The 14820-nt window shown below is 36.5% G+C and overlaps 1 protein-coding gene across 1 annotated transcript in view; it reads left to right on the top strand.

Moving 5' to 3' along the window:
- LOC120425204 (myosin-1-like) overlaps positions 1-14820 on the top strand; it is a 28659-nt gene that overhangs the window by 3045 nt on the left and 10794 nt on the right. The window contains exon 2 of the mRNA XM_039589635.2: positions 3461-4478. Within this exon, the coding sequence (XP_039445569.1) occupies positions 3634-4449 (816 nt within the window). The 5' untranslated portion in view covers positions 3461-3633 and the 3' untranslated portion in view covers positions 4450-4478. The remainder of the gene's footprint in view (positions 1-3460; positions 4479-14820) is intronic.

Genomic DNA, 14820 nt, shown 5'->3' with positions numbered 1-14820 from the left:
TGAACCGACTATTCTTTTGCCCATTTAAAACTATTGTTATTTTTTTTTGAGCGTCACATAGAAATGTCATCTAGATTGAACAATATTAAACCTGTGCTTCCCATGAAATTAAAATGTGGCGTGAAGAAACAACATTGTAGAACAGGATTTAAAAAGCAAACAAAAATAATGGCCACAGTTTAGCCTATTTGACTTTTTTCGCACTTTATTTCAACACATTGCCACAAATTGAAAAACAAACTTTTATGCTCTTTGAAGTGAATGAATTGGTACAAATTTGAATTTTTGCCAGCCATTTCTTTCGATTCTGACGCCTTAGGGCGTGCGACCTAAGGAATGTTGACTTTCTTTAAAGTTGAGTAAAAATTGCCGTTGAATTCGACGTGCTCCTCTTTGGGGAACTGGGAAAGATTTATTTACTTTCTTTGCGTAACGGGACAACGACAGGAGCAGATAAAAAAAATCTCCCCTCCCATTTAATGACTTGCAGGCTCGCTTGCAGGCAAACGCAAAAAAAAAACAAAAAAAAAAATCACATTTTTCACATCCAAATGAAAATTAAAAATCTTTCATATAAAAAACACATTAAAAATTGAAGAAGTGAACATTTTTTGACTCATCTTTGATTTGCCAACCATTTCAAGTAATTTGTATCCGGCAGCTCCTTATGAACGGATCCACCGTAAAACGATGGAATATAAACTCAGGATTCTCCACCCACGTCCAACCGCAAACTTTAACAGCCAAATTCAAAAAAAAAAAAAAAAAACTGCGAGGAGAAACTAGACAACAAGTCATCCACATACTTGAGCACTGAGTTGAAAAACATCATCAAGAAAATTTGAATTGTCAAGCTATCTGAATCACAGATTGCTTGATATTTGTTTTCGAACACGAATTTTCTTGCAAAAAACAGAAGAAGAATACAAACGTAAACACTCAAAAAGAAGACTCTATCCAGCCGTCCCGTCCCAGGTGCAGATGTATTAGTGGGGAAATCACGTTACGCGTTCTGTCTTGTCAGCACCCAGATCTGACCTATCCTTGGTTAGGTAATCGAAAGACTTTTCCAACGACTCCAAAATATTGAAAATCTGGCAACCCTGTCTCGAGTTTTGACCACTTAAGTGATATTTATGAACCAGAATGGATCTAAAAATAAAATTGATGAAATTTCTGTCCAAACCCATCTTGTTACCCATTGTTGATAAAGAGTAAGGAAGGCATCAACCACATAGGTGGATCACGTTAGTTTTTTTTAAACCCTGACTCAAAGCGGTTTCAAAAACTCACAAAAACAAAAAAATGAAATTTTGTTAAGTGGACCTTTGAAAAAAAACTTTATATGTGAACCTTCTCAACAAAGTCAAGTGGAGTAAAACAGGCGTTGAATTTAGAGGTCAAAAATCAAGTAAATTCTTGATTTAGTAAAACTTGATAGCTCTTGTAAATTACTGTCAAAAACTTATTTTTTTTTAAATATTTTTTCAAAGGAGGTGTGTCCGTTTTACCCCACTTTCCGATGTCCTAGACGGCTTATAGTTTATCTCAAATATAAGTTTCATCCCAACGGCCGTAGCCAACTCTAGAAAAAGTGCACTTTAATTAGAATTCAGTTAAGCTAACGCTCTACTGCTAATTTTTTATCTAAATATTTTTTAGTTTTTCCTTTCAAATTTTTTATGTGATTTTCTTTCATAATTTTTAGAATTTTCAATTCAATTCAATTTTTTATTAGTAAATAATCAATTCACAATTTAGTAATTCTTATAACCTAATAGAGTTTTGGAGTACCTTTTAATTATGATTTGTACTATAGTTCATTTTGATGTAATTGGATATTCTAACAATGGTTTTTCCAAGGGAAGGAAAAATTATTTTAAAAAAACCTTCGAAATTTGCTAAGAAAAAGATAAAAATAGAAAAGCTTAAAATTAGATTTTTAGAGTTTTTTTTGATTTTTGTTGTTTTCTTTTTATTTGTTGTTGATAGTATTAGGGGGGTAATTCTCCGCCAACTCACACAGCAGTTGCCCCGCCCCCTTATCGATTTGCGTGAAACTTTGTCCTAAGAGGTACCTTTTGTCCCTGATCATGAATCCGAGGTCCGTTTTTTGATATCTCATGACGGAGGGGCGGCACGACCCCTTCCATTTATGAACATGCGAAAAAAGAGGTGTTTTTCAATAATTTGCAGCCTGAAACGGTGATGAGATAGAAATTTGGTGTCAAACGGACTTTTATGTAAAATTAGACGCCCGATTTCCGAAAAAACGTATTTTTCATCGAAAAAAACACTAAAAAAGTTTAAAAAATTCTCCCATTTTCCGTTACTCTGTAGACTGTAAAATTTTTTAGAACGTGTCATTTTATGGGAAATTTAATGTACTTTTCGAATCTATATTGATTCAGAAGGGTCATTTTTTCGTTTAGAACAAAAATTTTCATTTTAAAATTTCGTGTTTTTTCTAACTTTGCAGGGTTATTTTTTAGAGTGTAACAATGTTCTACAAAGTTGTAGAGCAGACAATTACGAAAATTTTTATATATAGACATAAGGGGTTTCGTCGTTGATCATGGCCGTTCATGGTCACCCGCGACAGACACGGACGACGAAACAAAGAGAAACGCAAAAAGTAACTTTTTCAAAACTTTTTTTCGAAAATCACGATAACTCATGATGTTTATAAGCATGTCTATATATCAAAATTTTTGTAATTGTCTGCTCTACAACTTTGTAGAACATTGTTAACTCTAAAAAATAACCCTGCAAAGTTAGAAAAAACACGAAATTTTAAAATGAAAAATTTTGTTCTAAATGAAAAAATACTCTTCTGGGTCATTATAGATTCGAAAAGTACATTAAATTTTCCATAAAATTAAAAGTTCCAAAAAATTTTACAGTCAAGTAACGAAAAATGGGAGAATTTTTAAACCTTTTTTCTGTTTTTTCGATGAAAATACGTTTTTTCGGAATTCTGAGTACGCCATCAAATCGGGCGTCTAATTTTACATAAAAGTCCCTTTGACACCAAATTTCTATCTCATCACCGTTTCAGGCTGCAAATTATTGAAAAACACCTCTTTTTTCGAATGTTCAAAAATGGAAGGGGTCGTACCGCCCCTCCGTCATGTGATATCAAAAAACGGACTTCGGATTCGTGATCAGGGACAAAAGTTACCTCTTAGGACAAAGTTTCACGCAAATCGAAGAGGGGTCGGGGTAACTTTTCCCGATTTCGTGTGAGTTGGTAGAGACCCAGGGGTTTTCTACTGTTGATTTTTTAACTGTTTTTTTAATTTTTTGTAATACAAAGGGGGGAAGCCCGCATGATTTTTTTGATTACGGTATTTATGAATGACCCCCCAGCAAATCTAGAACAATTGTCTGTCGAAGAGTGGGCATGGGCCCTTCTTGTTATATTGTTAAAAATTCTTGTTTTTTTTTCTTCTCTCAACAGGAAATGTGCGTTCTTTCAACCATCGTGATCTTGATTGTAATACTCTGCTGTGCTTATACCAGTAAGAAGAGCTTGTGAAGTGTAGTTAAACAAGTTGAAGAATTTCTCACAGTTTTCCCCCAGGGGGATCATCGTTCTGTAAATCTTTGTGAAGAAAATACGCGTGGTTCAGAATGCAACCCGAAGAGTACGAAAACACCGGCTGGTTGTCATACTTTAGCCGCCATAAGACGACTTACACGGCCGCCGATATTCACAAGATCAGCAATGAGCTGAATAACGTACGGAAGAATCTGACCGCGACTCAGTACGCGTACGGCGAACTCAGCAGTGAACTAAAGGCCTTGCGAAGTTTGCACGAGCAACGCCTGAGCGAGGAGTACGAGCGTGCTTCGGCCGCGGTCAACAGCAAGTCTTCCGGTGGGTCAAAGTCCACCGAGAAACGACTGGCCCAGCAGGCAGATGATATCAAGTACCTCAAGAATGAACTGGCCGGATGCCGAAACGAGTTGGTCAAGCAGATCAACGCCCTGAAGGTGAACGTCAGTGAGGCATCCAAGAAGAAGCTCAAAACCGGTCAGCTGCCGACGGGTGCATCGCTGAACATCGAGAGCAGGATCATGGCACTGGAGGCACAGCTGGATCAGCTGATGGGGGAGAACCGGGATCGGATCAATGGGCTCGAGGGTCGGTTGAACCAGCTAGAGCAGCAGCACGAGCGCGAGTGTAGCCACGCGTTGAAGAAGCTGGAAGCGTCCACCAGTCGAAAGTTCCAGGAGATGAGCAACATGATTGTGGAACTGCAGCGGAAGCTGGACTCCAGCGAGACCAAGCTGGACGAGCAGATCCGCAATCAGTCGATGAGTCAGGACGCGATCTACGAAGAGTTGGACCAGCGGATGGACGTGTTTGCGTCCAAGTTGAGGGAACTGCACGCCCGAATCGCGCACATGGGACTGCGGGACGACATTGGGTCGACGTTTGTTTGAAACTCAACGTGACTGTAGATGAACATAAGGTAAGTGGCAAGTATGCATAAATTATAATTATAAAAAATACCTACATAAAACTGCAATCAAAATCTGAAATTGAACATATCTACATCAAACCGTCTTCGTCATCTCCACTTGAAAATTTCGACTCAAGAGCAAAAACCCGGCCATTTCCACAGCTTGAGAGGAAACAAAGAGCGGCGAAAATTTCGACTGCAGCAATCGAATGCGGATTTTTTTTTCTCGGCCCGCGTGAACAAAGTAATAATCAAATTGATTGCTGCAATAGTGCAGTGCAATTTGGCGGCGACGGCGTTTTCAATCGATCGGTATTGCGCGTCCCTTGGTCTGTGAGTGCGTAACTCTCAAATTTTCTGCGAGCTGAGGTGTTGCGTTAGTTTAGTTTTGCCGGTTGCGGAAATAGTTGGTTAAACCTTCAAATTGGAGGAACTGAAGATGTGATTTGGAGTGAATCGCGTAATTTTGGTACCTCGATTGAGTTTATTAAGATTAATTTGATAAATCTTTTAAAAACTGAAATCGTATATCCAAAAAAACTTATTTACTGATTGATAACAATATTTAGTTTCTAACTATTATGCTGCTATCAAAAATTTGCTAAATATCTTGAAAATATCAATGAATCTATGAAAAAAATATTTGCTACAAACTTTTACGTTTTGTACCGATCTGTGGTCCCAAAATTGAAAATTTGTAAATTGATTAAAATGTATACAGTCATCCCACATATTCGGAACACCCACAAATTCGGAACACTTTTATGATAATTTGTCAATATCATGCCAAAAGTAGCTTTTCTGTCGACCTTAGAATTTTTAGAACCGTCATTTGGACATTATCTTGCTATTTCACTAGTAAAAGCAGTACTTTTTGAACAAAAAACTTCATTCCAAGACTATTTTGTCCAGAGCAGCAAAACACTGCCTCCAAATGGCCTGTTTCATAATTGTGGGATGTTATTGTGCCTCCCACTATTGTGGAACACCTGAATTTAACTGATATTTTCACAAAAAAAATTATCAAACCATGTCAAACCAAAACATCACTATGCTTGAGTTTCATTGGTTTCAGTGTGAGAAGTCATTATTTGGTAATTAATATGTACTCCTGGACAGATCCAAAGTTTGTTTAAATTCGTAAGAAAAAAGTGTTCCGAATTTGTGGATTTCAAGGGTCAAAGCAATTCTTTAAAAGCTTCATATAAAAGTTAAAATTTGCAGATGTTCGACACAGCATTCGAAAGATCGCCAGAAAAGCTTTCAAACGAAGGTAAAAGTGATTTTTTGAACATTGGTCGATCTGGAAACCGTTCCGAATATGTGGGATGACTGTATTTTTGATTTAGAATGCATTAACAAGCGATGATCAATGTATTCTTTATAATAGTTTACAATTAATCATATTTATTTTTAAAATTGAAAATTTGTATTTTATTCAAAAATTGTTATGCCCTTCTTTTTTCAGGGAAAATTTTGAAGACAAAAACTTGGCTCAATAACAATGTGGCTCAATAACACTCAAAATATCATTTTATTTTCAACGTAGAATTACGAGAAGAATTAATAGATTAAAACTTGGTTTTGAAGATTCAAAATTAGACCTTTTGACAAAAATCTGATTTTTGGTCCCTGGTCCTATCCGAAGTATGATGGTCCAAAAAATGACGTTTTTTGATAATTTCGCAAAGATCACAATGAAAAAAAAAATAAAAAAATAAAAAATTACATCGGAACTGCTGAACCAATTTCAGTTCGCTACGTTTATAGAAAAATAGGCTTTTATTATTTTTAACCTTTCGGACGTCGCGTTTATCGGCCTCTCTTACAAACGTTCTTACAAACCGTGCTCAAAGTACACTAGCGCGATTGCCGAAAGGTTAAGAATGTTTACGTAATCGTAAACCAAAAATGGTGAATACCCTAAATGGGTATTGGATCATTTTTGAAGAAAATTGGTCATCCCTCTAAAATGCTCAGTATTTAATTCATTTTACCGAATTTCTGCACCAAAATAAATCAGCATATGCCGGTTGTTGCCTTCTTGAAGCTGCTGAAGGAATGTTTGATCTAAATAAATTGTGTTTAAAAATTTATATAATTTTGTGGTACAATCATCGTTACCAGAAAGTATCAGCGTGTGTAGGACACTATTCTAAACAACTTGTAGAAGGAATTGGGTCAAAATATTGATAGCGACGCAAAATTTATACCTTTGAACGAAAAATCATGGCTATGATGGAAGTCTTTAAGTTAACAGGATTCTGAGACGTGATTTTTTTTAAAAAGGGGACCAATTTACGATAAAGCACCATGCGGTTTCATCGAATGAGTTCCTAGTATTTTTTGCTGGAGACGCATGGTGCTTTATGTTAAATTAATGTACCGAATTCCGATTTTTTCAAAATATCATGTCTCAGACTAGTTTAGGGAGCGTTCTTTTATTACGTAACGCAAAAATCTAATTTTTAGAACCCTCCCCTCCTCGTAACAAAATTTCCATACAAATTTTAAAAATTTTGTATGGAGCGTAAAACGGCCTAAGACCCCCCCCCTCTCCCCCCTCATCGGCGTTACGTAATAAAAGATTGATCCCAGAAATTGAAAAATTGCCTTCTTGCATCGGAGCAATTCTCTACCAAAACCGGAAATGGATTTTATTTGTATTTTTTGATTTGGCTCAAACTTTGTGGGGGCCTTCCCTATGACCAAATAAGCTATTTTGTGACATTGGTTCACCCATAGAAGTCTCCATACAATTTTGACTGCTGTCCATATAAAAATGGTATGTAAATATTCAAACAGCTGTAACTTTTGAGTGAATTTTCTGATCAATTTGGTGTCTTCGGCAAAGTTGTAGGTATTGTTGAGGACTTTTGAGAAAAAAATAGGTACACGGAAAAAAAATTGCAGATTTTTTTATCAACTTTTTTTTTCACTAAAACTCAATTTCCCAAAATACGTATTTTTTTTATTTTCGAGATTTTTTGATATGTTTTAGGGGACAAAAATCCGCAACTTTTGAGCCATAGAGAAACATGGTCAAAAAATCTGCTGCCGAGTTATAAATTTTTGAAAAAATAGTGATTTTTGGAAAAAATCGAAGTTTCATGCAAAAACAAGTTTGACATTATTTTTAAATGCAAAATTGAATTTGCAATCGAAAAGTACTTCACAGATTTTTTGATAAAGGGCTCCGTTTTCAAGATATAGCCACCGAAAGTTTGATTTTAGCGAAATATTTGCAGTTTTTCAATTTTTAAAAATAGTGACCATGAGTGACCATTTCTAAAAATGTTTTTTTTTGAAAAGTTCAAAAAATTTGCTATAAAATTGTCTAAGAGACATTGAAGATTGGACCTCTGGTTGTTGAGATACAGCGGCTTAAAGAAAAAGAAACACGAAAATTGAAGTTTTCTAAATCTCACCAAAACAGCCCACCATTTTCTAATGACGATATCTCAGCAACTAATGGTCCGATTTTCAATGTTAGTACATGAAACATTCGTGAAATTTTGCGGCTAAACATTGAATATTACGCCCATTTAAAATGCTAGTCTTGATTTTAAAAATTTCAAAATATTTTTTTCGAAAAGATCGCAAAATTTCACGAATGTTTCATGTACTAACATTGAAAATCGGACCATTAGTTGCTAAGAGATCGTCATTAGAAAATGGTGTGTTTTTTTGGTGATATTAAGAAAACTTCAATTTTCGTGTTTCTTTTTCTTAAAGCGGCTCTATCTCAGCAACCCGAGGTCCAATCTTCAATGTCTCTTAGACAATTTTATAGCAAATTTTTTGAACCTTTCAAAAAAAAAAAATTTAGAAATGGTCACTCATGGTCACTATTTTTAAAAATTGAAAAACTGCAAATATTTCGCTAAAATCAAACTTTCGGTGGATATATCTTGAAAACGGAGCCCTTTATCAAAAAATCTGTGAAGTACTTTTCGATTGCAAATTCAATTTTGCATTAAAAAATAATGTCAAACTTGTTTTTGCATGAAACTTCGATTTTTTCCAAAAATCACAATTTTTTCAAAAATTCATAACTCGGCAGCAGATTTTTTGACCATGTTTCTCTATGGCTCAAAAGTTGCGGATTTTTGTCCCCTAAAACATATCAAAAAATCTCAAAAATCAAAAAATACATATTTTGAAAAATTGAGTTTTAGTGAAAAAAAGTTGATAAAAAAATCTGCAATTTTTTTCCCAAGTACCTATTTTTTTCTCAAAAGTCCTCAACAATACCTATAACTTTGCCGAAACACCAAATTGATCAGAAAATGCACTCAAAAGTTACAGCTGTTTGAATATTTACATACCAGTTTTGTATGGACAGTAGGGTGCCCAGAATACGGGACTTTTTCTCAAAACCTCGCTCCACAAGCTGAATATTGTTCCTTGACCTATTTTAGGACTCTGGGCCAAATATGAGCAAAATCGGTTAACATTTACCCATTGATACTCGGGGGTGAAGTTTTCTTACAGTTTGGTCTACACGGTGCGCTACTTACATCCAAATATTCCCAAAAGTGAGATTCTCATTGGAAATTTAATGCTCTACAACTTTGTAGAACATACTAAAGCTGTAAAACTTAATCCTGAAAAGTTATTAGCGATTTAAAAAAGTCATTTTTGTATGAAAAACATTTTTTCACCAACTTTAGGCTCGGGTATCAATGGGATAATCTCAACCAATTTCGCTCAAAATTTGCACAGATGCTTAAAATAACCCAATAAACCGTTTTCCGCTTGTGGAGCAGGGGGTCATTTTTTCTGGGCACCCTAATGTACAGCAGCCAAAGTTGTATGGAGACTTGTATGGGTAAACCAATGACGCCAAATAGCTTATTTGGTTATAGGAAAGGCCCCCACAAAATTTGAGTCAAATAAAAAAATACAAAAAATAAAAATGTTTGAAGTCGCCCGATTTCGTAGAGAGTTGCTCATCGGTTTTCGACTTACTTACGAAAAACCAATTTCAAAAAATGCTTAAGATTGTTCATCTACATGTCTTTTAAGTGCCCTAAACGAAAAATAAACGAAATTTTGTTACAGTTCGGAGAAAAACGAATAATAGTGTCGCTAGTGCCACGATAAAAAAATTCGAATATTGGATTTGCGTGTATAAAGTACTTTCTGTAATTTTTATATGAGAAGGTTATTTTAACAGAGTTCAAGTTCCGTTAAATTATGGTCCCCATGAAAATTTAAACTTTGAAGCTTGAAAAGTTAATGCAGCAAAAAGTTATTTTTTAATGTTCATTTTTGGATGGGACTCTAGCATATCTGTTTCAGAGGAATATACAACTTTTTTTGCTACTTGGGACGTTAATTTTGTGGTTCATATTTGTACTATTTAACAGTGAATATTTGAATGACTAAAAAAAAAACAATTCCAATTTAAAAATAATATATGAATATACTGCATGCATCTTATTTCTTGAAAGAAAACATAATGGAAGACGACGAAGATCAGATCACAGTAGACTACGAATAGGGGAGTCGGAGGTGTAATGGGACGACAGTCCATAATAAAGTTCATTCTATTGCAAACACTCAACTGAAGTAGTTTGGTCTCTGGCTAATCTCCCAAAAAAACATTACAATAATAAGTACTAAAATTGATACAAAAAATTGAAATCAACTCAGTTTTCCCTCAACGACAAACCCCACTTAGCACCTAAATTATTACCCAACACTAAACGGGTTCAGATCTAACACTCAAAGGCATCATCAATCACCGCGCGCAGCTCTAGTTTACACCCGCAGAAGTATTGTTGGAATTTTGAAAACAAAATAGCGTCCCCGTTTGCCATGTAATCCTAAAAATTGCGACCAGCGAAACGCTGTTTGTCACTCGAACTCAAAAGTATCCAAGCGGTACACAATTCAACACCCCAAATGTGACGAACGGGCCAACATTTTTGACGAGAGTATATCACTAAAAATACGTCTCGCCGTCACGTTTTGTAAACCACACCCACTTAGGAAGGAAAAGCCACAATAAAACATACAATTTGTTTCCCATCAGACTTATGTCATTGCCCTGGGTGGGCCATTCGTAAACTATGTGGTCACGCTTGTAAAAAAAACAGTGTATTTAAAAAAGACATATGCTGGATGGCAAAGTCAACGAATATAAACGGACTTAATACAATTGGAAAATGAAATTAAAGGTTGTGGTAAACCAAAAAACATAATTCATCCAAAGTTTTAAGAATAAAAGAAAACAAAATGGCATTGTTTGACAAAGTGATAACGAAAAGAAAATAACATGTGCCTAGACAACCTGATACGCGTCTCCAAATTACTGAAGACCAATTGTATAGAAAACGTTCTTCAACGAGATTACTACGGAATTGAATTAACAGAATAACGCTTTTTGCATGAATTTTGTAAAAGCATTAATTTTTCAGCAACCCAATAATTCAACTTGAAATCAATTAGCGTCCCATCAACAAATTCACTCCAAATAAATCTGCTTTTAATCCAAATTGGACAGCGCGTCGACCAAACACAACATACACACACACCTAGGCGTCGTCATCGGCTCGGGTGGTTTTGAAGAATGGAGCAAAAACAGCACAGCAAAGTGCCAAAAATCAACAAATAGAATTCATTTGGCCTAAAAACGCGCACGCTGGCCACGACGGACGACGACTATAAATAAAACTCTATTTTCACGAATAAACAGCCAGTCTGGCCAGAACGGCGTGGAAAACAAGAAGAGTCGAGTCTAGAGTAATCTCTATCTCCTTGGCAGGAGCGCCAAAAGAAAATATGCGTCTTAAGTAGCTTTCCATTACGGCAACTTTTATTTTGCCTCCTCGCTCAACTCAACTGGCCAAAACCCGAAAACCATGCCTGATTGATGGCAACAGGGACGCGACTTAATCAGTCTTGTATTTATGGGAGATAAACGGCCCGCATGTGGGCCAGTTCATTAGGAGGTGGAAATTTTATAAAATTTGAGTGTAATCCACTTGAGTCTAGACTTCTGGGCACCTCAGGGTTGAGTGTGTCCAAATGGGGTCCAGAAAAATAACTTAAGTAACAAAAAAATAATAATTTTAGGAGCGGCCGTGGCTGACTGGTTACGGTGTTCGCTTTGTAAGCGAATGGTTCTGGGTTCGATGCCCATCTGCTCCCAACGAGAAAGTTAAGAACACATAAATTTGAAATGATGAATATGAACGAAAAATCAAAGTCGCTCGAGGCGGAGTTGGAACCCCCGTACTTTAGATTGGTAAGCAAAAATGCTAACCATTAGGCCATGTCGACTTGGTGAGCGTGTATTGGAATCAGGAATACTGTTACAGAGAGCGAGTTGTGGCGCTATAACCACGGCAAATAGTGTCCAGGGCATTCGAGGAATACAATGTCCCATCCCAGAGGGTCCCGGAGTACTAAACCTTCTTAGCATGGTGCTCCCAACGAATACAACCAAAATCTCGGAGCGTATGGTGGTGTGTCCCCACGCTTCTTCCTCCCCTGTCGATTCAGAATTGTGTTGTTGTTCGAACACTCAGTGCTCAAACTCAACACAATTACGAGTCATCTCTGCGGTACGGCTTTACGCAGTAGGCCTGGCCGCTTTAACGCTTGTGATGTTTCAATGCATTCTGATGCAATGGCGCACTACAAATGTTAATAAATGACAAGAAGGGTGCTAGGCGTCATCTAACCTAAGGCACTCTCCAGGATCCCTTCGAAAGATTGGCTGCGCTAGGGTCTGATTAGATTAGATTAGATTAAGTAACAAAAAAAATAATTTTGTAAGCAATGTGTGATAGTATAAAGTTGTTGCAGTTGTTGTTGATTTTATTAGGGGAATGTAGGTTATTCGATCCCGTGATAGTATAAAGGTTTTTCACGTTTGCATTCGATCTAAGGTCTCTGTATATATTGAAGATTGGCAGTTATCATAAGTACCAACACAAAAGAAGCAACACAAATTAACTTGGAATGGTTCTATTACATTCCCCAGATTGACCTATTCCCCAAAAAGTTTTTTAATTACTTATTATTGCTATTTATTTTTAAAAGTGAATGGGTTATTTTGGGGAATGGCCCTTAGAATCTTTTGATTCCATATTAAAAAAAAATTTGAAACAACATCACACGGAGGAAAAAGAGTTCCCAAAATCGTGAACAAGCGTTCATGAAAATGGGTGTCACGAACAAAGTGTTCAAATGTCATGGTACGTTTTTCAAAATCCTACCATGGGATTAGAACACTTTGTTCGTGGTTTCCATTTTCATGAACGCTTGTTCACGATTTTGGGAACCTATTTTCTCTTTATTGATTTCAAACAATATTTTACCAACGAAATTAGTTGAACAATATGTTTTTTTCATACTTTTGCCTCCATCACTGAAGCAGAGCAAAAATTGCTTAGAAAATGAAAAAAACGAAGTTGACTTTATAGCTGTCGGCCACCATTGCTAGTACCAACCACTAGTGTCTTCCTTTTATCTACAAGGACTTCGCCGCCCTGGGCTCCTAAGTGTATGAAAGTATGGCACGGAGCGACGGCGCCGAATACCCATATTTACACAAAGAATTTTAGAGCACCCGCCGCGGGATTCGAACCGTCGACCTCTGGATAGTGAGTCCAGTGCGCGGTCCGATTGATCCACACGGGCGGGACATGAACTTTTTGTAAAAATGTCAAATTGACCCACTTTCATGAATACATTTCGTCTCAGAAATGAAAAATTAGCAAATATTGGCAGATTTTAGCGTGACGTACTTTATGGATGAAGCCTAACAGGAATTTCCCATAGTATGGAACAACCAACACAACAATTTTTATCCGCTGAAATTCATAAAATTTTCATCAATTGAAATTTAAGCATACGTGTAGCAGTTTACTGAATTCTCAGTTTAATGAGACTAGCGTGCACAGGGTGGGGTAACTTGGGGCAGATGTCCCTCCATCCTCAGATTTTTTTTTCAAAGATAAGTCAAGTGGTGTCCATGAACGACGAAATTATCAAAACTCTCAATTTTTTTTTTGTTTGATTGCCATGAGTCCACTGCGACCATTTATTAAACTCTCAAATTGTTACCCCAGGATGAGACCGAGCCACGTAGCCCAGTGGTAACGCTTCCGCCTCGTAAGCGGTAGATCGGGGTTTAAATCCCGGCTCGGACCAACACTGGTGATCTTTTTCCTTCTGGAATCGATTGCTTAGTAAAGGAAAGGTAGCGTATCGTCACAAACTGTACCTTAACATGTTAACATTAAGTTGAGAATGAAACTGCCACTTTTTTTCGTAAAATCGCGATAACTTGTGATGTTTATAAGCAAACCCCTTATGTTTATATATCAACATTTTTTGTAATTGTCTGCTCTACAACTTTGTAGAACATTGTTACACTCTAAAAAAATACCCTGCAAAGTTAGAAAAAACACGAAATTAAAAATGAAAAATTGTGTTCTAAATAAAAAAATAACCCTTCTGGGTCAATGTAGATTCGAAAAGTACATTAAATTTCCCATAAAATGACATGTTCCAAAAAAATTTACAGTCAAGTAACGGAAAATGGGAGAATTTTTAAAACTTTATTAGTGTTTTTTTTTTTGAAAAATACGTTTTTTTCGGAATTCTGAGTACGCCATCAAATCGGGCGTCTAATTTTACATAAAGGTCCCTTTGACACCAAATTTCTATCTCATCACCGTTTCAGGCTGCAAATTATTGAAAAACACCTCTTTTTTCGCATGTTCGAAAATGGAAGGGGTCGTACCGCCCCTCTGTCACGAGATATCAAAAAATGGACCTCGGATTCGTGATCAGGGACAAAAGTTACCCCTTAGGACAAAGTTTCACGCAAATCGAAGAGGGGTCGGGGCAAATTTTCCCGATTTCGTGTGAGTTGGTAAAGAATTACCCTGAGACATTTATTTCCCAGTTCACATTTTAAACTAAACCACCCCTAGAAAAATCGTATTTCAATCAATTATTTTGTCCGATCCTGATTATGTTATGAGTGTGATCGCTGCCTTTATATTTCTCTAACCTTTGTTGAATTGGAATGAGACCATGTTCGGCAATGAATGTCAGCTAAAGTGACAATTATTTCGTGCTTTCCATTTCATTAAGGCACAAAACTTTTGTAAACAAGAGTGTATCCCTCTCACACCTTATGCAAACTGTCATTCGGGGAAAGGGATATGCCGTAATCTGGGGCGAATCGGGACTACAGTCTGAATCGGGACAGCAATTTTTAGAGCACTTAAGCACGGCGTGTTTTCTAGAACAAACTTTTCAGGAAAAAATAGTCATCGCTACTTTCAAATGTGTCTTATAGGAAATTTTCTCAGCTTTCCAATGC

Source organism: Culex pipiens, chromosome 2 (genome assembly GCF_016801865.2).
Source record: "Culex pipiens pallens isolate TS chromosome 2, TS_CPP_V2, whole genome shotgun sequence".
Lineage (NCBI taxonomy): Eukaryota > Metazoa > Arthropoda > Insecta > Diptera > Culicidae > Culex > Culex pipiens.
This window is presented reverse-complemented; position numbering and strand designations above follow the sequence as displayed.